The sequence below is a fragment of the Clupea harengus genome, chromosome 2 (assembly GCF_900700415.2).
Source record: "Clupea harengus chromosome 2, Ch_v2.0.2, whole genome shotgun sequence".
NCBI classification, from domain to species: domain Eukaryota; kingdom Metazoa; phylum Chordata; class Actinopteri; order Clupeiformes; family Clupeidae; genus Clupea; species Clupea harengus.
In genome coordinates, this window is record NC_045153.1 from 26,741,963 (window position 1) to 26,765,326 (window position 23,364).

At 44.2% G+C, this 23,364-nt stretch overlaps 2 protein-coding genes and 1 long non-coding RNA gene across 5 annotated transcripts in view; 1 reads left to right on the forward strand and 2 right to left on the reverse strand.

Annotated features, from left to right (window-relative positions):
• The window catches only part of agps (alkylglycerone phosphate synthase), a 33,048-nt gene extending 20,185 nt beyond the window's left edge, over positions 1–12,863 (reverse strand). The window contains exons 1-9 of the mRNA XM_012836378.3: positions 11,934–12,863; positions 7,523–7,612; positions 5,845–5,935; positions 5,623–5,743; positions 5,297–5,371; positions 3,703–3,774; positions 3,007–3,086; positions 1,299–1,379; positions 238–363 (exon numbers count right to left, since the gene is read on the reverse strand). Coding sequence (XP_012691832.1) covers positions 238–363; positions 1,299–1,379; positions 3,007–3,086; positions 3,703–3,774; positions 5,297–5,371; positions 5,623–5,743; positions 5,845–5,935; positions 7,523–7,612; positions 11,934–12,112 — 915 coding nt within the window. The 5' untranslated portion in view covers positions 12,113–12,863. The remainder of the gene's footprint in view (positions 1–237; positions 364–1,298; positions 1,380–3,006; positions 3,087–3,702; positions 3,775–5,296; positions 5,372–5,622; positions 5,744–5,844; positions 5,936–7,522; positions 7,613–11,933) is intronic.
• nfe2l2a (nuclear factor, erythroid 2-like 2a) lies at positions 10,541–23,158 on the forward strand. Of its 3 annotated transcripts, none has more exons than XM_031559213.2 (5): positions 10,541–10,617; positions 20,274–20,543; positions 20,862–20,954; positions 21,101–21,271; positions 21,487–23,158. In XM_031559213.2, the coding sequence occupies exons 1-5, from the start codon at positions 10,615–10,617 to the stop codon at positions 22,720–22,722; spliced, it is 1,773 nt and encodes a 590-aa protein (XP_031415073.1). In that variant the 5' UTR covers positions 10,541–10,614; the 3' UTR covers positions 22,723–23,158. The 3 variants fall into 3 exon arrangements, with proteins under 3 accessions (XP_031415073.1, XP_012691950.2, XP_012691951.2); XM_012836496.3 differs by lacking the exon at positions 10,541–10,617 and adding an exon at positions 15,961–16,153; XM_012836497.3 differs by lacking the exon at positions 10,541–10,617 and adding an exon at positions 15,962–16,153 and having other exon boundaries at positions 20,274–20,534.
• On the reverse strand, positions 13,140–15,867 carry LOC122133832. The gene is made up of 2 exons (XR_006153014.1): positions 14,458–15,867; positions 13,140–13,407 (listed from the first exon to the last, which is right to left on the reverse strand). It is a non-coding gene; the product is annotated as an uncharacterized LOC122133832 (long non-coding RNA).
• Positions 23,159–23,364: the final 206 nt, after the last annotated feature.

The window sequence follows — 23,364 nt, forward strand, 5'->3', positions numbered from 1 at the left end:
CAAGTTGTGAAAGTTGAGTTTCACTTACAGAGTGAACATAGAATACTAAAATATCAATACAGAAAAGAGCCACAGTGTAAACATGTGATGGAAAGCTGCCAGTGTCAAAGACCAGTGTACTTCTTTTGACCCTGTTGGTAGACGATGGGTGGTAAGCTTCTGGTCTCTGATTGGTTAAGGCCGGTCAGGTGACTGGTTACCACCGTGACCCTGGTCTGCTGTGACACATTCACCTACCAGGTCCTCTATGTTGCCATAGATGTTCTTCTTCATGCCGGACGCGCGGGTGGCCACCCAGCCCCCCAACGAGCTGAACTCCATGGAGTCGGGCTCATGGCCTGTGCAGTAGCCACTCTCGTTGAGCTGGGGAAGAGAAAGCAAACATACGGTTATTTTAACACAAACACACTTACATGTTTGGAAGGAGGGATAAGTATCAGAAATGTCTTAATGGGAGTGAGGACATCTGCTAATGGTACATGGATAGCCCACTCGATTGGTTATTACTTAGATCTGAGGGAAAGGCCATAGTATTGTATCTCTCATCCTCAGAAGGCTGCTCCTGGACTTGCAGGTGTGAGCGAAATACTGATGTGAAGGTTGCTCTCACAGAGACAACTCTTCCAGGTGATGCAGGAATAATTTTACTTTTTTTAAAGAAAAAAAAAAAGAAAAAAGCAGGGCTACGCTTTTTTTTTTTATTATGAACCATCCCTCCCCTACCCAGGAACGGGGGCTGCTTTAATGCCGAGCCATCTGCTCCATCAAATTGGCCCTTTTCTATATGCAGGAGCGTAGTCTGCTTGAGATGCACCGCACGCATTCCTCCACATCAAACAGCAGCTCCTTCGCCATTTTTCTGCATTAGTTTGATGGTGCCATCTGCTCCGAGCCTGTCAGCGCGCCTCAATCTCTACCTTGCTGCGTGGCGCTGCCAGACGTACACCTACCCCCCTCCCACACACACACACACACACACACACACACACAGCACCAATGCCACACTGTTCGTGTCTGGCTCATTGCCGTGGCGAAACCACAGCACCCGCAGCACAAGGGCAAGCTGCACGGATGCCACCACATGCCCATAGGCCCACCACAGGCCGCTATCAGTGGGTGCTGATTTACAACTCTGCTCCGGGGGCAGCCTGTGGTAACTGTGACGGAGTAATGTCACTGCGGTTGAGAATGCGCTCCGACTGCCATACCAAGGAGTCCCAGCTCTTGGGTGTCTGGTTGTGTTACGAGTGCTATGGTGACAGTGGGTGTGCTTGGAACCGTAAAGTGCAGGCACTTACCAGTCTCTCCAAATCCTGTCCGATGATGCCAGCTTCTACGTGGGCAGTAAGATTCTTCTCGTCAATCCACAATATTTGGTTCTGAATGAAAAAACAAAACAAACAAAAAAAAAGAAAGTGTAAATAAAACTTGCAGTATTAAATTACAGTTACCAGGAACACAGTTCACATCATTCACTACCGGGGAACGGCGGCCATTTTTCTTGATTGGGCTCAAATGAAAAGCAGGCCTGCCTGCGATACATCTGATGTGGGATACATGAAAGTGGGCGTCTCTCCATGACGGCCTCCAAAATTCACTCCAGTCGCCACAGCTTAACGGGTGAAGCCAGCGAAAGGTCAGGGGGCTGGGTTTGAGCAATGCAGGAACGCTGCAGTGTGTGATGGGTACACACCGTGAGAGCACTGAGGAGCCTGAAGGCCTTTAATGACACTATACGAAAACATAAGGTTCACGGTGCTGGCTTTTTCCATGAGTTTACATGGTGGTTGCGCATGAGCCACTGGACGTTCAGGGTGATGGAGAGAGAGGAAAAAAAAGAAAGAAAGAGAAAGAGTTAGAGAGAGAGAGAGAGCGAGAGATAGAGAACGAAAGATTCTAACTCCATTAGACAGATTCCAAAAGGTTAACCTCCTTTTAACATTCAATCCCACAAATCCATGTAACCCCCGCATCCCCCGCCCTCCAGCCCCGAGCCCACACCTCCCCTCCTCGTTTAAGTGCTCCTCAAGGCATGGAAGAGCACAGCTTGAGCTCCCCCAGCCCCGGCCATCAATCACCGGGCCGGCTGCAATAAACCGTCCGCCGCTGTCATGCCACAGCCTTTCATGTGAGGGGCGCCCAGCCACATGGCCCGTGACCCCTCGACACAGCGCGCTGGCCACTGGTATTTATATACCCCCAACCGGCACTGGAGGGGGTGGGGGTCAGGCTGGGAAGTGTGTGTGTGTGTGTGTGTGTGTGTGGGGGGGGGGGTTGAGCAGTGAATGGCAGCTCCTTTAATATATCACCAATCTGTGCACTGTACAGGGACTGCCAGGGAGAGACGTGCCCCGTGTCCAGAGGAGAAAATGTCTTCATCTGTGCTGGAGCTGAGCTGAAGTGTCGTGCCCGCGTCCCAGAGAGCTCTGCGTCGTTGCCAGCAGGCAAAGGAAGACTGCTGAGAGCCAGCATGCGAAAGAGCAGGGAGACGCGAGAGAGCGCATCTATCAGCCTCGTGCTTAATGTGTGCGTTTCGACCACAGGGGATGACCTTGAGTAGTCTCAACCAAGGACAGTGACATCAGTGTGAGGGCCACTGGTTTTTGATTGAGGACCAGAGCAGATGTTGGACACGGGGAATAGGGAAGAAGTCACCCTAGTGTGAAGAGTACAGTTGCTCTGGCTCTCCACGTTTCCAGAACATTCTTGGGTTCCTCCTGCTTGGAGGCGAGCGTGGAGGGTGATTTAGCGCAGGCTGAGGCTGAGGGGAGGCGGGGCTCGGCCTGCCTCTGGGTTCCAGGGGAGAGAGAGGGAGAGGGAGAGGGAGAGCAGACAGGAGCGGTGAAAAACGCAGCTCTGGGGATTTGGCTGAACCGCGCCAGTGAAACACACAGCCCTAGGGGTTGGACTGAAGTCTTGTGTGTGTGTGTGTGTGTGTGTGTGTGTGTGTGTGTGTGCGAGAGGAGGCCTGGCCATGACTTCCTCCCTGTCTAACTGGGTACCCACCATCTGCGAGGTGTCCAGGGAGACGATGGAGCGCGTCTCCTCCGGGGGGCACTCCAGAGCGCTGGAGACGCTGGTCCCTCCTGCAGGGAGCAGAGGCACATTATTGAGCTGAGCACACAAACACCCGACCTGCACACCAGCAGCCACACTCACACACACTACTAAGTCAACGCTCACATGTAATATGCTTCTCTGTACGCCTCCACATTTGCATCTGTCCAATAAACTCATATGACATAACTGCATGTGCATTCTCCACCAGTACCACAGCCAGACTTGATATGGCCCTTCCTAACCTGTGACTTGTCTGAATATTACTGATAGTATACCTCACTTGCATATATCTTTGACTTTGCACGGCTCTAAATAAATAAAATATTGAAATTAAACTTCAAATTCCTCATTTTGTCCTGCTCTAATCACTACAGCGGTAGACGAAGTAGCAATAGTTTATTGCTTCTCATTAGAACCAAATCCATTGTAACTTGTAATGAAAGGCTAATAATAAAAAATATGCACGCAGATTTTCCATACTCCATTACTTTCAGTTTAACTTTGACTACAGAACACACTCTCCGCATAACAATAAGCACCAGTGTGTGGGTGGATTTTATAACAAGCTTAACAAATTGGCAATGTCAGAAGATCATTTTAGTCTCATAGTGGAAAAGTACATCTGTTAAGCTAAATACTCACCCCCATATGGCATCAAGCAAACATTGTGCTTGCATGCCAACTCCACAATTTTCACTACATCGATGTGGCAATCTGTGAGAGCAAATGGCAGTGCATTAACCAATCTTTTTTTCTCTCAAACGTTACATATTATGAAAATGATAACAGATGCATTTTGTGACAATTATCATAAATTAGACCAATCACGATCATTTGGGCATCTAAGTGACAAAAACTAAAGTCCTCTCGAAGGGATCTGAAGAGGGGGCCGGCTGGCAGCCATGCACCCACTAGAGGACAGGGAGAGGGCAGTGTGTGCAGGGGGTGGAGAGACTCGAGGGCTCGCTGGCCCCGCTGGTTTACGCACAGACACCAAGCCCTGCCCCCTTCCCTGAAGAGAGGGCGGGGGGAACCCCACCCACAGAGGGAACGCACCAATGGGAGAGGATTCCTCCCTCTCCACCCCAACATCGCAGAGATGAGAGAGAGGAGGGTGAGGGGCGCAAATTAGATAAAGGATCAGAAATATACACAGAGTTTATATACACAGAGTTTTAAGGTCTCACTTCAAATTAGATATAGGATCAGAAATATACACAGAGTTTATATACACAGAGTTTTAAGGTCTCACTTCAAATTAGATATAGGATCAGAAATACACAGAGTTTTAAAGTCTCTGTCTGAACAAAAGAGGAAGTCAAATTCATTCAGTCAAATTCAGTCATTTGCAAATTCATAGTTGCGTCAAGCAATAAAAATCAGGTTCCATGTTTACCTGTTTAAACTAAGAAAGAAAACCAGAAAGCTAATGTCACTAAGGTATGACAGTACATCTATTCTACTGGCCTGTGGCCAGCCAGAGAGAGCAGATGATATTTTACATCCTCCGTGAGGGAGCAGGAGCTGGAGAAGGTTAAAGGAGAGGATTCTTTCCAATTTGGTGCTCTATAATGGAAGCGCAGTGATTTGCTGCCCATTTGGGAGCCTGCTAATCAACTCAGAGCCATCAGTCAACACTCATTTGCATGATAAAATAGTGCCGGCCGTAATGCACAGCAAACCAATCTCTTGTGCCGTAACTCACGCCGCCAAGCCTCCACCGCTACTGCTGCTGCGCAGGGCTAAACTGCGGAGGATTGGATGTCAGGCACCTCGCCCTCGGATGCTTGTTATTAAGCCACTACTCATACATATTAATACCTCCTCAACTCAAAGATATCCCGCCTACTTAGACACACAAATACACACACACACACACACACACACACACACACACACACACACACACACACACACACACACACACACACACACACACACACACACACACACACACACACAGATAAATACACAAATACACACACACACACACACACTACTCTGCAGAGATTAAGCCTAGGTTTCACACAGCTACATGCGTAACATAAATGTAAATTCCACAATTGCATTGCATTGTGGGTAAGCATAGCTCATGGAGAGTCTCTGCATAAGTGCAGAGTGAAACGGGTAATAGGTCAAATCTCCTCTTTTCTATGAAGCTGCACCAGCCCACATAATACTCAGATCCCGTGACGAGTATGCATTTATCCACACACACACACACACACACACTTACTTGGCCACACCACCATGTCAGGGCATCGTCCGTACTGCCCCTCGCGAAGACCAAAGATTTCATGTAAGCAGTGCCCTGCACAGAGGACAATAGAGAGACTTCAGCTACTTACTATACACCCATCACATGGAACTGCACCAATTTGAGCTCAACAACAAAAATCGAATAGATTGCGATGCTTAAAAAGTCAGATGATGGAAATAATGAACACTGCTAAAGCTTAGGAGAACAGAGGTAGAGGTGAGTGTGTGTGTGTGTGTGTGTGTGTGTGTGTGTGTGTGTGCGCGTGCGCGTGCGCGCGCGCGTTAGGAACAGTTTGGCCTCACCATGGGAGCGGAACACTCGGTCCTCAGCATCATGGGAGAAGGGGATGTCTGTGGCCTTCAGCTCCTCCACGAAGCTCTCGCTCAGGTTGGGGGGAGGCACGGCGCCGGCGTTGAGAGCGGCCTATGGACAACCACAGGAAGACAGCAGTGAGGTGGGGGGGCCGCGAGGGCACGAGGGCACGAGTGCTTGGTGTTGCTCAGGGGACTGAGGGAGAGGCTTACCGCGGCAGGGCTTTTATGTTGCAGGTTGGCTCCGAAGGTCCCCTCAAACCATTCCTTCAAACTAGGCAGGATCAGGCCACTTAACCGATACCTGAGACACACATCACGAGAAGGCACATGATCAGCACCACTCTGTCTGGTGTGAATGCTGTGAAACTTGTTGACTTTTAACAACAGGGCTTTCGATGCAACCTCTCACAGCAACAGGGACATATGTTTCTACAACACTTGGCTATGACTATGGCCAGCGTCTATGTCTTTCATGTGGACGGCACTGCGGTGCGTTTGCATAGGGCCAGTGATGGCTGAGATGTCTGCGCCGTCACCCTCAGCCTCAGGGACAGAGGACACAGAGGAGGGAAGCCATGGGCTGGGGAGAGTGGCTGCAGAATGCCTTTGTCCAGCCGAGTATGAAGCACGCTCCGGAATGAAAAGGCCTCTGTCCCCGCCAGCACAGAGGAGGGAAGAGGGTGTGTGTGTGTGTGTGTGGCTGAACTGCAAACAATGAGTCACTGAGCATGACAGCAGATGGTATTTCATGCACGTGACCCATAACAACTCTTGCGCTCATGTGTGTGTGTGTGTGTGTGTGTGTGTGTGTGTGTGTGTGCGCAGTGAAAGGGTCCGGCGGCACTCTGCCTGTTACATGGCCGCGGTGCCCGCCAACACACTAGAGGCCCCCCCAGCCTTAGCCTGGCGCAGTTTGGGCCATACATCACCATTACGCACACAACAAGGCCCATCTCTGTCGCTCGCCACCTTCACCGTGCGAGACAGAGATAAAGGTGCGGCAGCGGGAATGGAGAGGTGCCAAAAAAAAGACCCATCAATTATGGTGCTAGTGCACATTCAGCCTGTGCTTTGTCACCACGGAGCGGAAAACACTGGGTACCCATCTTACTCAGACAAAGATTTAAGACAATAGGTGGCTTTCTTCTCCTTTGGGCCTGTCCATTGTTTTCTTTCTTTAAAAAAAAAAACGTATAATCACGCAGCCTGAAATGCATATTTTAATGTGGAAGCAAATGTGCTGTGAATACAAAAAAAATGAAATAAAAAAAACATGAACTTGTTTTGTGTCAGAGGACTATGGTATTGATGATTAACAAAAAGCAAAAAAAAGAGAGCCGAGTTTCTAACCTCCCATAACAACAGTGTTTCTCCACATACTAAGTTACATTCTCCCATTCCCCTCCTTGCCTGGCCAACTACAAATGCCAGCCACTAGGTGGCACTAGTGCCCCATGCAGCAATGCTGAAGCGTGCCTGTGTGTGCTGGAGACAAGAGGCTGCTGAGGGCGGACAGGAACGTGAAGGATTTCCCCCATAAACTATCTCAATGAGATGCCCAGAGGAGTCCAAAAGCGCTGGGCTCGGCAACACGACGTGGTGGAGCACCATTTGTGTCGCAGCTGCTTGGCTTCTCTGCATAATCCAAACATGAGGTCAAGGGGTTAAATCTGGATTATGACAGTTTAGCCATAAAGTGAGAAGTATGGTTGAGTAATGTGGGATTTAGGGGTTACTTTAGAAGATCTTCGTGTGACGGCAGAATACACACAGATATCAGATATTAAGTAGAGAAATTGAAATGCAGATGTTTGTAGAGCCATGGATCAAACATCACGCATATGGTAACTATATGGACAGTGATGATGGATGGATGATGGATGCTTACCTCTTGCCTGTGAATTCTGCTTGTCCTTTTTTGTTAAAGAGGAATTTTGAGTCGCTGTACCCCCAACCATTCCATTTCATAATCTCCTGCCTGTGCGTGGAATAGAACGAATGAGGAGTAATACATTATAAAAAAACACAAACACACACCCTAAACCCATCATTTATTGAGTACTTTATGTTTTATTTAGGTTGAAGCTCAGCATAAGGGAAACTAAATTAAAAACCCTGACACCATACTCTCAGAGGTCGCCAGTATCAGCAGATGACAACTCGTGTTTTATGTCTTACATCAGAGGGACTCCCAACCTGTGTTATACCGGTGCTGGTCAGTAATCAGTCAAGGCAAAATTACTTCCTCAGAGTCTAGAGGGCCGTGGGTGTTTCACCGTCTCAAAAGAGAGAAGAAGTGTTTGGGGGGGGGGGATTCCCCAGGTGTAGTGCACACAAACAACCAGCTCGGCATGTTGTTAGGGCAAAGCAGGCATAACAAACCCATTCTCACTGCCAAACAACTTCAATTAAAACAGGCAAACTAGCAGGTCGTCATGAGCACACCACTGTTTCGCCGCAATTAGGCCAGTCACAAGGGAGTTCACACGGCATCATGTGGTCTACAGGCCAAACCTCCTACCGCTCAGTGATCTCTCAGGGAGGGGGGAGGGGGCATCAGAACAGGGAAATGGATTGGACCACTAAATTCAGAAGACAGCTTAAGATCGCTAGGAAGTGCTAATGCAGCCTGCCATTACATTTTATGAATCAAACACTGAGTGACAGGCCCCCATGTTAAATCACTGAGCAAGAGAGGGAGAATGTATGTATGTGTGTGTGTGTGTGTGAGTGAGTGAGTGAAAGAGAGAGAGAGAGAGCGAGAGAATAAAAAAAGAGGACATGTGTGTGTGTGTGTGCATGTGTGTATTTGTCAGAAGCATGTAAGCGCTAGAGGAGATGTAAGTTGAGCTACACACATATGTCCTTCACATAGTAAGTAATTATGAATTCTACCAGCAGTCGCTGACATGCAATCCTCTCAAAGCTCATTAACCACCGCCTACTTTTCAATCTCAGGGCCATTATACTGTACATAGCATCCTATACACCGACACATATAGCCACCATTATACTGTACATCGCATCCTATACACCGACACATATAGCCACCATTATACTGTACATAGCATCCTATACACCGACACATAGCCATCAGGACCATTATACTGTACATAGCATCCTATACACCGACACACAGGGCCATTATACTGTACATAGCATCCTATACACCGACACATAGCCATCAGGACCATTATACTGTACATAGCATCCTATACACCGACACACAGGGCCATTATACTGTACATAGCATCCTATACACCGACACATAGCCATCAGGACCATTATACTGTACATAGCATCCTATACACCAACACATATAGCCACCATAGAATTGTATCCAGCCAGAAGCCAGATAAGGAAAGAGGAGGAGAAGCTCCACACATTCTCCATACACTATGATCCACTGCCAGACACACACACACCGGCAACACATCACACACACCAACACGTGGGTGGAGCACCACTGTCAGGATGGTAATGAGATTCTTGTGTAAATTCTCCCGGCAGCTCCAGAGCTCTGTCTCCATACGGCAGGGGAGAAATACGGCATATTAAAGGACACGGTCACATCCAGGAGTGCCGTGCAAACTTAATGGCTGGGCAAAACTGGCCAGGCTTGGGGTGTTACCACTAAAAATGGTTTTGAGGAAGTAGCGTCTTAATAGAATTAGGCAACATCTTAATCGAATTTGTGTACATTCCATGCATTCACTAGGAAACCAATATGCATATCACTCAAATTGTACGGCAGCCTTGATACAAAGGTTGCATCGAGAAAAATGCTGTTGGCTTGTGTAAGCCTTCTCTTATGACATTTTATAGCCACAATCAAATGACTAAGCTGCCTTTATAGATCCACGAGATGGTTTTCAGGAGTGCATCTGTCTGTGCAGAGTCTAAATGGCTCTTCTGGAATCAGCCTAAATATGAAGTGCTTTAGTAATGAGTTACAAAACCTCTCAACTGGCAATCAGCACCTGCTTTGACAGGATATGGGTTTAATGCACATTTAGGCACGCCAGGCTCTTAGTCGAGTAAGACCCCTGATAATTCTGGTTATCACTAAGTCTGAGTACCAGATTCTTTCAACAATGTCTAGGCAACACAAAACAGGAAGGAATCCAAAACACCATATCCTTCCACATTCTTTAGCAGTTACAAAACAGCAAATTTCTTGGGTTTACAGAACATCTTAATATAGCCTAACTTGGTAAACAGTAATGAAAACAAGCCTCCAAAAGCAATATTATACTACATAAAACTACCTACTGAACATAGCTCTATGTGTCTAAATTAACACCATGTTTGTTTTTCATGGATTAAAAAAACCCTCCTTCTCTATCTTTTTCACTTCTTAAAGGGTAAATGATTCACGTCCAACTACAATTGTGATAAGTGGGCTTTAGTGAAACAATTTGAGAATCTCCGAACAGAGACGAAAGGAATATATCTGTGCAGACCAAATCAGCATGTGACTCAAGGTCACTCGTGTTATCTTCACAAGGGTAAGACACAACATGACGATGGCACTAAGGACTGGTATTGTCCACAGCAGAAGTAATACGCCTAAATTATCCATCTTTTTGGAGAAATGGGAAGGTGGTGGTAGTAGTAGTAGTAGTAGTAGTAGTAGTACAACTTCAAAAAGTTAATCAACTATAAGTTAGGCACACACTTTAAGTTACACACTTTCCTTTCCTTTGGACATTTAATAAATATCAACTTAGTAGTCTTTCAGAGAGTGGACTTTCATATCTGCGGTCAAAAAAGGAGAAGGGGAGGCATCAAAACAGGAAGCTAGGCATCTGTCACTCCAAACCTGTCTCTCAAGACCAGGATCCCTCATCATTCTGCCATCCTACCATACCAGACAAGCTACATATCTGGACGTATTATCTACATTTCGTATTATCTACATTTCGTATCATCAACATTCCCAGCATAGTGAAGGCCTCACCCTCACCCCATACATACATCATGGTAAGTTATGAAGCAAGTTCTCGAGGAAGGAAATCACATATTTTCTGAAGACGTGGGGCAAGTTAGCAGCATGCTTTATCAAGGTCTCTGTGACCACACTAAGATAAAGGAGATATTCAGTCCACACGATTTCAATAGCTGCTTTCGATAACAACTAGAGCACCACCCAGAAAACATATATGAGCAGGACGGAGAACTTATCAGTGATTCGTGCCAGGTCTTCACTGTTCGCCTACATTATATATATACTGGACATGGCCTATGAACGATGCCTTAAATTATGAAGAAAGTTTGGTGTAATATTTAAAGGGGCAAAGTTGACAGGGAGAATAATTTAGCAAATAAAGTTTTTTTTAATTGTAATGCTTTGAAATATGTCTAACACTAGATGTCACTACTGCTTGACAAAATAGGGCAGGAAGCCAGCCTTGCCACATAAGGAGTCTACAGTCAGGCCACCGTTGGTTTTAGCCAATCAGAAAACGTCTTTACGTCCGAAGTTTTGCCTGAGAAACTCAAGTTATCTATTGTGATTTGTTATTAATAATCTCACCAACGATCACACAGCAAACACCCATCATTCAGATGTTACACAAATGTAATAACTGCGCACAATGCTTAATACTAGCAAATGACTACAACTACCCTAAATGTTAACATCATGAATATGAATTTAGAGAATAGTATCTCGAACATTTCTGTCAGCTTGGCAAGTCTTTATAACCTACCTACACTCTATACTGCTTACCCTCACAGCGACACGATCAGGCACTGATGGTAGGATGTTGTGGACAACAGATTCATATAGAATAAGAATAGAAGTTTAATGCAAGTTAAGGGAATGATGAGCGACAACAGAACATCCTTGGCAATGTTGACAGTTCGCCTTTACTGTAGCCTTCAGATTGATGACAAACTGACTGGTTACTCGATTCACTTCTACTTCTCGTGAACAAAACATATGACAACCTACCTAATTTAAATTAAAGACAGACTTGTAGGAGACTCTGGTCATCTTGAAATCTTGCACGAACTACCGCACCCACTTCTTGGCCATGAATGAACTTTGTTTGTGGACTACGGAATTCTCCCGCACATTCGGTCAACATCTAGCTAACGACACAGTTCGGCAGATCATATCTTTTAATATCAGTATGAACTACCTGGGTCTTTATAGCTATACTGTCATGTCTACTTGTGCAAAACATCTGATTGAAACCACAGTGCCTTTAACTAGCCCAGTGAACGGCGGCTAGCTACTGTAGCTACAGTGCAGAGCTCAATTCATTTGTGTATTATCATAGCCATGTCTTTACCTCCTCTTAGGCACCGAGTTTGGCTTCGCGGTATCTGTCCTACTCGACTCAGCTTTGCATTCTTGTGCAGCGATCTCTATGTGATCTGCCTCTTCTTGTTTTCTTAAATGACCGGCGATGATTCTCAATCTTTGCTGTGCAATTCTTTGCCGCTCAGAGCTCTTGCCGTTTGACGCCATGCTGCTTCCGTGTTTGTGAAAGGAAAGGCTGAGCTGTCAGAGGTCAGCGCTGTGATAGTAGGATATGAGGTAGTTATATCCTGAGTCCCGTCATGCACTGCATTCGATCTATTTCCCCGCCCCAAAAGCTCTTATAAAATATGATAATGTTACTTTCTCATGATAACACCATGGATATTGTTGCAACATTGTCACAGTTACAGTAATCATGTAGACATTACAATGTATCAAACGCACTAGAAAGATTGTCATGCCTAGGCTACCCCATCTAAGCTATGATAGGGCAATTAATGAATGTTTATAATCTAATACTTCGGAGGCCATTAGTCAAAGAATATGAGTATTATGCTTTGTAAGAATAATTTCAATATATGACACTGAACTTTATTCTAAACCTCTCTTTCATTATCTTACATATGGAGTGATGCTCCATGATCCTTGATAAATGGCAAGTTCAGTCTAGCCTTACACAATGTGAGGAATGTTCATCCATTCCAAAATAAATAGTTATGAAGAAGATGAAAATGTTTTACATTGTCATAGCACGTTATATGAATTCTCACCTGACTTCTCAGGAACAGTAGTAGGCTCTCATAGTCAAACTACCAATTCAGTGAGCATCAGCTAACAGATAGAAATATGCTGCCATGGACTTATGTCATCAGCAAGGGAATCAGTCCGAGGTGGCAGTTTTACATGCATTTCTGATATTTAGATTTTATATTCTAATGCAAGAACAGAATGACTGAAATTCTCATCAGAAGGGAGAACACCTCTGTCGTAGTTACATGTGTGAGAATGAAAGAGGCTGTAGCATGAATGAAATTGTACTGCAAATGACATTTAGCATTGTGAAATCGCATTCTTTCACCATCATTTTGTAACAAACTGAATTTGTGACGTGTGTATCTTGAGGCTTTATTTAAATGATCTAGTATATCTGGACTTTCCCCATCTATTTATTTGAGCACTTGGTTGTTCAAAGGATTGTCAGAGTGGCAAAAATGGAGACACTTTAGAGAAAGCATTGCAAGCAACAGCTTTATTTTTTGAGACCAGGAAAGAAAACAACACTCAAGTCTGAGTGACCCCTTGGCGGCTTGTTTGGCATCATTACCCCCTCCCTCCAGATGTAATGTTTGTTTCCTTCAGGCCAGAACATCAACTCCCAAAACAAAGTTCTGTAATGCACTGACTGCAAGCGATTAGAGTCGAAGTGTATCACAGAACTCTACTTGGGAAGCGCCAGTGGCCTGGTATTCTTCCTCAATGGACTTTTCATCAAATATGTCTGCCTTAAGCATAGAAGAGGGGAGAGACAAGTTAGTTTGCAAATGTTGATGCTGTATTTAAAATGTAAGTGCAACTATGAAGTGCATTTTAACCCATCATCTCAAAGAGCTTTCCTCAGACAAAATATGGGATTCAAGAGAAATGTTCTTATACATAGCCATATAATTATGTGTAATTATTGTACAATCTGAGAGAAATTAGGAAGTTCATAAGGTTGCAGTTATTAATGGAAATTTGCAAAGCAGGCCATGACCATGCTGGGCCTGTTATAGCTGCTGAAAGAATCTTTAAAAAATGGCAAAGATGCCTACACAGTTGGAAACTTCAGTTGTTTGCCCATTATACCCCCATCCCCCCTAACATATGCCTAGCCACAGAGTTGTATGCATGCAAACACAAACACGTTTTAAAATGTGGACAACAAATGTACTATAAACTTGCAGAGTACATATCCATATTCATGCCAGTGTATAAGCAGTCACAAAGATTGTTTGGTAATGGAAATGAAACATAAGTAGATATCACAACTGTGAGAAATTTTATGTTGACTTTTCAGTTCAACCTTGTCTCTCCTCAAGGTTGTTAAGTTAACAATTAGGGCAGTTGATAGGTGGAACAGCTGACGTGTCTAAAGTTTCCAAATTAAGGTGTATGCCATGTTGAATACCCAATAATATAACAAAGTGACCCGAAAATTACTCATTTTGAAACACTTTTCTTTAGCGGACTTAATTAAACCTGTTGAATTTGTGACAGAACTTTAAAACATGTATGAAAAACCATGCATATGTTTGAAGCGTAGTTAAACAGTGCAGGTAAAAGGCGCCTTACTATTTTTGCATTACAGTCCATATTCGGCAAATTTTTCAAATGAAACACTGCCTAGCTTAATGAGTTTGAACTTTGATTTTTGCGTAAGTTAAGGATCTCAGTGGCTTTGGGCTACATGCCAACACAACGCAACATTACATGTAGATAAATGTCTGGTTAAATGACAAATTCTAGGGCTACTTTTCAGTAGTATCGAAAGAATGTTACAGTAGACTACATACCTGGTTGGTCTGAGAGCAGCTATTCAGCACTAGAGCACGAGGCGACAGAGACCTTATAAAGCTAACGCAACATTTGAAAACGTGGCTATAGTCAGTATCGAAGCCTCTTCGCTGTGTAATAATTTAATTTTGCAGTTGACGTCCCACTATATACCTCCACAAACTGTGGGTTGCTTTCACGCCGCTCTACTCTCGTTTCTCACTGCCCATAGTGCAGTCTGCAGCTGGAAGAATGTCGACGTGGAGCTGCCAATCGTGAACGTGTACACGAGAGCGCGCTTCGCATGAGAGGGGGGGCAAATCTTTAAATATAATTGAGACAGTGAGTTGCAGTGATAGTAGGTAGGTCTTGAGCTAAGGTGAGGTTCTTAACAGCTAGGTGTTAGATTTCGGGGCATAAAGATCACTTCATTAGCAGGACACATTTCAAACAACCTAATTGCAAGTCTCATGCAGCTACTCACTGGCACCCAAGTGGCAGCATATTTAGGATAGTAAAGGGGCTGTCCTTCTCTCTTTCTGTTTCCATTGTCCAAGATGTAAAAATGGGACTTAGTGTGTCTAATGTAAATGTTTGGAATAACCATTTCAAGTTATGCATTATACTTTGTTTACTACTCTCAAAGGTTGGCATTTTCCTTATTCTGTTAAACTATGTGTATTGTCTTGTTAATTTCCCAAATACATAATTCATTGCCAACATTTCTAAATAATCCTTCCTTACTGAAAGGCGGTGCGATTGATAGCTTCCAATGACACCAGTAGAGGTCGCCAGGTGACAGAAAAGATTGATGACTGGTTGACAGGTAAGAGGGTCTGTGCAAAATGTGAGCTGCTGGCACAGCTTATGAGCCACTGCCGTAGTAGTGCACGTAAGTGGAAGTTAGCAAAGCTAAAGCTAGGGACAAATTTCACAAACTGTTACATGCACTGCGTGGTAAGAATTTTAAGGTTAAATGTCTGTATTCAGCAGCGCAGAGGTTTATTGGGCTACACAAATACACAACCAATGATCGTCAATGTGAGTTTCAATCCAATTTAAGAGTAGGTTACTGTCTGAGGCCAGCAGGCTACGTGATTGGCAATTGGCTTAATTCAACATCTACAAGATATGCCAGGCCTATGCTGCAGGTATTCCGGCAATTATTTCTGGATAACACTTGGTCAGGGTAGGATTGGAAGACATCAGAAACTCATATGCTCTTCAAGGTGTTACCGTGCAATTGTGTCTGGTTGTTCTGTGTTAGATGTATTTCATTTTTGGCCTGTCATTTTTGGCCCCTCTGTCACGCATAATCCCATTCAATTAATAGAGTTCATGGAAGATAGAAAATGTAAGGTTATGTGTTAAGCTACTCCCCCTGTTCAGGTTTACCGACTGTACCACCGTTGCTGTAGATTGAGGGGGACGATCCCTTCGCTGCTCACGGAAAAGTCTTGACTGGCTGTTGCAGTGAGTGGGCGGGGCCGACTGCCGGGGTTTTCCGTAAATTTTCATAAGACTTCAAGCAGTATTCTTCATATCTACAGCGTCTGTCCAAGGGGTGGTGACAATATTGCTCATCCTCGTGTTTTCGGTCTCAAAAAAAGGAATACAAAACATACGTACGATATTGGGAGATTCGTCACTAAGGAGGCATTGTATCTCACCAAAATGATGGAGATTGAATTGCCTAAATTAAACCCAAGTCAACAGGTAAATTAACGTGTTAACTTAACATGTTGGCTGTAACAGCACTTAGTTCACCCTTCCTGGACGAGAATGGGGCCTAGTTAACTTTTTAAAGATATTCAGCAAGAGTCATCGCATGTTGTGTCTGAATTCAAAATGAAGTAGGCCTGCATTTTGATTTTTAATATGTTTTTTGCGTAACTTACATGATCGATGGCGACCGCGTACAAGTTGTTTAGCCAGTTCTCCGTTTTTATGTAATTGGATAAATTGAATGGTCCATAACTGGTCCTTGTGTTTCATTTGATATAGCCTGTCGATTTAGGGATCATTGTTTTGTGTCGATTGTGTAGTTGTCTCATGAAATGAACACAAAATGGACAAATAGTTTAATCAATTAAAATACACAGTATGGTTAGGGAGGCGTTTCCAACGCTTCCGAGCCTGCGCCTCTTACGCACTCCGAAAATTCTGCAAAGTCATTGTAGACGAGTTGTCCAGTCCAAAAACAACAAAGCTAATAATCATTTAAATGTTGAAATATGGACAACTTTCGGGAAGTATAGGTCGTCTGTGTTGCATGTGGTGTTACAGAGAGGTGAAACGCTGAAATGTCAAGAAACTTTTTAATTTTGCACATCGCACGGTGTTTACTGTTGGCCGTCCAGAGTCCCCTGTTCTGCACTGGGAGCCCCATAGCGTGTGATCCTACTGAAGATGGCATCAGTACCTTTGCTCTATACAGTTGATTGCACAACGGTTCGGCCCCATCCAGGAATGTTGTTGTTTTCTTTACCGTTGTTGTAAAGAAGTTAACCACAAAGACATTACATTGGTCTCCTCAGAAGTATGGTTAAATCCACGCGTGGTCGCATTTAGGTTATGTAAGGTGTACAGTTGTTCAAAACCAACTTTAGACCTACTGTTGCTGATTCCAGTTATTGATCATTACTGTGAAGAATTTATAGATGCAAACTGGTCAAATACAGACCAGTTAGTCCAACTGTGTGTAGCAAAACATTAGGCCAACTTAAAGTCCAGTTCAAGTCAAAAGACTGAGTTGAAGTCTGTGCAAGCAGTTCAGATCAATTGATTAACCTGTTTTTAAGATGTGTGTATATATCAAAATGTTGAACACTTAAAGTGTTGCCATCACATTGTAATGGTAAACCACCTTGGCTTTTACCTGCACCTTGTCATTCCAATGAGAGAAAGACGATGGAGAGGCTTGATAAACTGGTTTTTTTATGGGCCATGTGGCATCTTTATTTCTAGGCCAGTTGGCAGATATCAGGTCTCAGGTGTCTCTTCCTTATAATGATATTTGTCCCAAACACTAACACACACACACATGCATACACACACATTTAAGATGATTGTTTTTGTGCTACTGATCTATACTTTTGAACGACTCAAAGTATTTGTTAAGTATTTTGGCACAGGCACAAGTAATGAAGGAAGTGAGAGTGTGTCAGTAAGTGGCACATGCTGACATTGTCCTTTCTTCCAGGAAATTAGGCCTTTATTTGTATTAGCTTGTTTCCTCATTTGTATGTCTCGAGTCCACTCACAGGTCTTGTGAACAAAGGAGACATAGTCTGTTTTAAAGTCCCTTAGTTTTAGTAGGATCAGAAAAATATTCACACAGACATTATAATGTAGGACATACACTTCTGATGACAATATGTCATTAATTTTAAGGCACAAATGACAAAACACAGCATAATGACATACAAGGATGTAACTTAAAATATGTAAGGAAAATTCCAAAATGGGTTTAATTTATTTGCATGGATGTGCTTAACTAGAAAGCATAACGTTATGCTATAATGTTCAATTGATGAACACGCTTTTAGAAGTCAGTTTGGAAAAAAACTACATCTGGTCGGTCTTACATCATCTCCCCCTAAATAAATGGCCTCCATACTGTTTGTAGGGGACCCTCAGGGTGGGTTTTCTACACTGACCCTGAGCACCTTAGCTTTAGCATCAGCTACATCTTAAATTGTTTTTCCCTGTAATGGTTGTAATAACACATATTAAACACATGGTCATGGTCACATGGACATTTATAAGTGTTTAGAAAGTGTTGTCTTTTGTCACTTCAGTTTAGAGCCAGGTAGAAGAAGAGTGGTAATGTGGTAACTGAAGTGGATTTAGGTCAGTGTTGTCTCTCTCAGTAAGCAGGGTATTCTACATCATACAGATGTACATGTTACAGACCAATTACAAAAAAGCCCTGATTTAGCATTTAATTTAATTTAATTTAATTTAATTTAATTTAATTTAATTTAATTTAATGTAATGTTGTGTTTGTGACATTTAAACTCATTTTACTATTTTCACTGTCAAACCTACAATATTCAACACACAACATAAAAAATGTAGCATGTAGTAGCTGAATCTACACAAACCTAGGTTGAATAACCCTAGGCAGACATCTCGTGCGAGACTCCAATTTGTTAAACCGGTTGTTTAGACATTTCATCATCCCTCCCACAGCTTATCTAGGGCTGGAGAAGTGGCCTGACTCTCCCAAGATTAATAGTCAGTGGAGTGGTCCGGTGTAAACTAATGACGTTATAGACTCTTGGTTTGAAAAGCCGACACTGACATTGAAATAATTCTGCACATGGGTCAAATGGTTCGTTTGATAAATAGTAATATCTGCGTGGGCTTGTTGTTTAATAGGTTTAAAAGTATAGTTCAAAAAGGTTTTTGGACTGAAACAACCAGTTAACAATTAGAGATCACATGTCTAGCACACATACACTGTTGGAAAGTGTCAGAGGAGAGTTAATAATTACTTGTGATTTCCACCTTAAATGAGTAACATGGATGTACCCTGCACATTTTTAATGTTGAGTGGATGTTTTTTCGGTCAGAAGTTAAACCACAACTTCCCATACCATCATAGGAATACTTCTCCTTTGTCAACTATCCCTTCCTGTTTGCATTTCTACATTTTCACCATGTGATTTGTGGGCTGAAAGCAAAGGCAACCTTTTACTGGTCAGTTGTGGAAAAAAGCAATCACATGGTGTGATGTTTCCTTCTGACCCAGTCTACTGGGTTTATGCAACACTAAGAGGCTCTTGCGCAAAAAAATTCCCCCACTGTAAATAATCTCAGTGAAATGGATGTTAGCGACCCAGGGGAAAGACTAACTGTTTATCTCTGGACTTTTTTCTTTTAATAGGGCGCTAATAGTGTTTGGCACTAGGGTTGGGGAGATAGAGGGGTTTTGTAACCATTCATGACTTTAATTTACAACTGATGTAATCCAGTTTATGATAGACCAGAGACAAGAGTTTGACCATAACTGCACACAGTCAAGGTCACAAGACAGTTTTTGATCACAGTAGTAGTAAAGATATGTTATCTCTAAATGGCTATTTATTAAACCTGCTGAGCAGGGTATGGTGTTGTAGGCAGGGCCCATATCATGAACTGAGGTCATTTTCAGGGGTGTTGTAGTACTTTTTAAACCTCCATCAACCTGCCATTCATCAAATATCGACATTACCTGAATGTTTGGCAAGCACGATGTGAGAAGAAATACAGACCTTCCATACATCACTCTCTGATAATTAATACTGTGTACTAAAGGTAATTTAAACATTTGAAGCTTACCCTATTGATTTACACAAGCAGAACTACGATGGTGTTAACTTTGTACATTCGTAATAGGTTACTTGATGTGTAGTCGAGGCTGATGCTTTCTGGTGGTTGTGTGTCGGCCTGACATTTAAGAAAAGCAATTCAAACTGAAAAGTACGTACAGAAAGATACAATATTCTCTGTGTATGTCATGCCCTCATCTCTATGTTCGAGATGAAGATTTCCATATATTGAGCCATTCTACTACCTAAAAAAAAAAAACACGCCCTCAGTCTGTGGGTGGGGACTTGACACAAGAAAAGGAGAAGCACATCTATTATTCATGGAGTCGTTTTCATTACATCCAACATTACATTGTGTTGGGTTTGAAGAAGAAAGGACACAGGCACCCTCGGAGACAGGGTGTGGCAGCACTACGGTCCAGTAGCCTAGAGCCTCGCAGCCTCCTGCTTGAGAGCCACAACACACATACACACAGTCTCACCCACCTCCTCTTTCTCCTCTGTCTCTCCCCCTCCACCAGGACATGGACATGATCGACATCCTGTGGAAGCAGGACATAGACCTGGGGGCGGGCAGGGAGGTGTTCGACTTCAGCTATCGGCAGAAGGAGCACGAGCTGCAGAAGCAGCGTGATCTGGAGGAGGAGAAGAGGCGGCAGATGCTGCTGGAGCGGGAGAAAGCCCTGCTGGCTCAGCTGCAGCTGGACGAGGAGACTGGCGAGTTCGTCCCCCGCTCGGTGCCCAGCGGACAGCCACAGTCTGCCTCAGACACTCCCTCGGAGGTCAGTCAGGTACACATGAGCACACACACACACACAAACACCCTCACTCACACACACACAGGGCCTCAGAGTGCCGAGCAGGTATCTAGGTAACCAACACCGTGCTGTAATTAGGAGGGCACAGGTGGCTCAGAGGGCTGATGGCTTTTGTTGCAGCTGGTTGGCTCATTGAGCTGTGCTCAAATACATTTCCTCTTTGAAGTTGTTAGGTATACAGTGAATGTCTCTTGATCTCCCTGTGAGTCTTTAGGCTGGCAAGTTAAACATGGGTGAGTGGCCAGTCAGTGCAGTGCTAGAAATGACATTTTGTCTTTTGCTTGTTTGTAGAATGTTGGCTTCACGGTGGATGGAGACGCCATGTCCTTCGATGAGTGCATGGAGCTGCTAGCACAGACATTCCCGCTGGTAGAGTCAAGTGAGGTAAGGTGAAAGCAGCAGTGGCAGAGCTCACTTTGTGTTAAACTCAAAATGGATTCCTTTTCTCCTTCAATCTTGTCACATCCTACACTAAATGACACACCTTCATGCACGTCAAAATGGACTTTTGTTTTTCTGTGGTTTTACAGACTGCTTCCACTTGCTTGGGCACCGCCACACCACCCACAACCAACAGTCAACTCATCATGGCTCCTGAGCAGCCACCTCTTGCCCAGACTCCACTGCTACCTGCCACACAGAAATCATGGCCAGACTTGGATCAGGCCTGGATGGAGTTACTCTCCATTCCGGAACTACAGGTAGTGCAAGGGATTTGATTTCATTTTTGTATCCCACCAAACCGGTTCAGTGTTAAAGGAACCATAGCATTTTTTTCAGAACAAGTCAGACTGAAGTCCACAAATTATTATGAGTGTTCAAATCAGTCTGTGATAATAAGGCTATGTGTAATGATGTCTTACTTTGGTTATGTTGGTAACTAGAGATACTTACCTCTGTTGTTTACTCCTTGCAGCAGTGCCTGAACATGCAGATGCCGGAAATTACAGAACCAAGTGATTATTTGAGCACAAATTCAGCTCCTGAAGACCCAAGCTATGGCCTCTTCATGCCTGGACTCACAGACACCGTGGTGACCCAGCCCGAGGTCTGCCCCCCTGAGTTCATGGGCAACTATGAGGTCAGCTTTCCCGGCGCTGGCCCAGCCAACCTTCTGAGTCAGATGTCACTCAAAGCCCCTGACACGGTGGTCAGTGGCAACACAGATGAATTCTGTGAGATGTTTTACCCAGACATGCTCAACACAGCCAAAGTTAGTGAGACACCCCATCCTTGCAACACAGTGAGTGGAGTTTGCCAGGTTACAGAAACTCCAGACTGCTCGCCTGTAAAACCTCTAGACATGCGGGAGCTCTCGTCTGGAGACCCCTTTGAAATGAGCAAGGGCGAGATGGCCACGGAATTCCCAGATTCGGACTCTGGCTTGTCCTTGGATGCCAGCCCCAACATGAGCTCTCCAGAAAAGTCTACATTTGAGGATGGCTCTCTTGGCTTCAGCGACTCCGACATGGACGACACGGACAGCGGCCCAGGAAGTGAGTCGGACTACTCTGAGATGTTCTCCCTGCCATTCGAAACAACTAGCCCATCAGGCACCACAACCAACACCCCAAGAAGCCGACGTCAGGACAGAAACGGCAAGCATCACAAAACCGAGCCGGCAGAAGCCAGTGGCCACAGCAAGCCACCCTTCAGCAAAGACAAAGCCAAGAGGCGCTCGGAGTCACGGCTGTCTCGCGACGAGCAGCGGGCCAAGACCCTTCGGATCCCCTTCACCGTGAGCATGATCATCAACCTGCCCGTGGACGACTTCAACGAGTTGATGTCCAAGCACCAGCTCAACGAGCCCCAGCTGGCCCTGGTCCGTGACATCCGCCGGCGCGGCAAGAACAAGGTGGCGGCCCAGAATTGCCGCAAGCGCAAGATGGAGAACATAGTGGGGCTAGAGTTCGACCTGGACTCGCTGAAGGAGGAGCGGGAGCGGCTGCAGCGGGAGAAGACGGAGCACAGCAGCAGCCTGCGGCAGATGAAGCAGCAGCTCAACAGCCTGTACCTGGAGGTGTTCGGCATGCTGAGAGACGAGCAGGGCAGGCCCTACTCCCCAGCTGACTACTCCCTGCAGCAGACCTCCGACGGTAACGTCTTCCTGGTCCCCAGGGTCAAAAAGACACTCATCAAGAGTGATGGTTAGCACTTATCCCCCCCCCCAAAAAACCAAATCTCTTCTTTTCCCTTTCTTGCGGTACTGCATTACTCTAGTTATGTACTATGCAAAGATAACTTTATAGTTGAAATTTTGCTTATGCGTAAAAACACCAAACAGAAAAAAAATAGCAGAACTATTATATAGTTTTTGCTTATTTTACTCTTAATATTTGTAATATCTATTGTTATTTTTTACTTCTTTATATTTCTCCCTTTAAGATTCTTTTATCTGTATGGTTTGTAAATACATTTATACCTTGTTTGCTATTGGAATATGACTGTACTGTATATACCACATTTTAGTATGCTAATAATTTCGTTGCAATCACTGGCACTTAAGTCAGTTTTATATCTTAATTTACAGTTCTATGGCAATTTTATCTCTGTGCTTTATAAAAAATAAACTATTCAGTTAATCAGGCCACCCTTGTGAGTGCTTATCTAAGTGACTGTTAGTTCAATAACACACACCATAGGTCAGACTACTTATATAAGAAAATATTTTGTATACTAGGATTGCACTCCGATTAGTGTTCTATTCAAGTGTTTTAGAAAGGTAATTGGTCAGTACTGCTCTTGAAAATTGTTGGATTGCTCTGTTGGATAGACTTAAAACATGCCTTTTTGA

What these genes read in the sequence shown, in the direction of transcription:
- nfe2l2a (XM_012836496.3), top strand. Translation starts at nt 16,112, where the DNA reads ATGATGGAGATTGAATTGCCTAAATTAAACCCAAGTCAACAG. An exon ending in CTCCCTCGGAGGTCAGTCAG is followed by an intron (nt 20,544 to 20,861) that starts GTACACATGAGC and finishes GCTTGTTTGTAG; the next exon opens with AATGTTGGCTTCACGGTGGA. An exon ending in TCTCCATTCCGGAACTACAG is followed by an intron (nt 21,272 to 21,486) that starts GTAGTGCAAGGG and finishes TACTCCTTGCAG; the next exon opens with CAGTGCCTGAACATGCAGAT.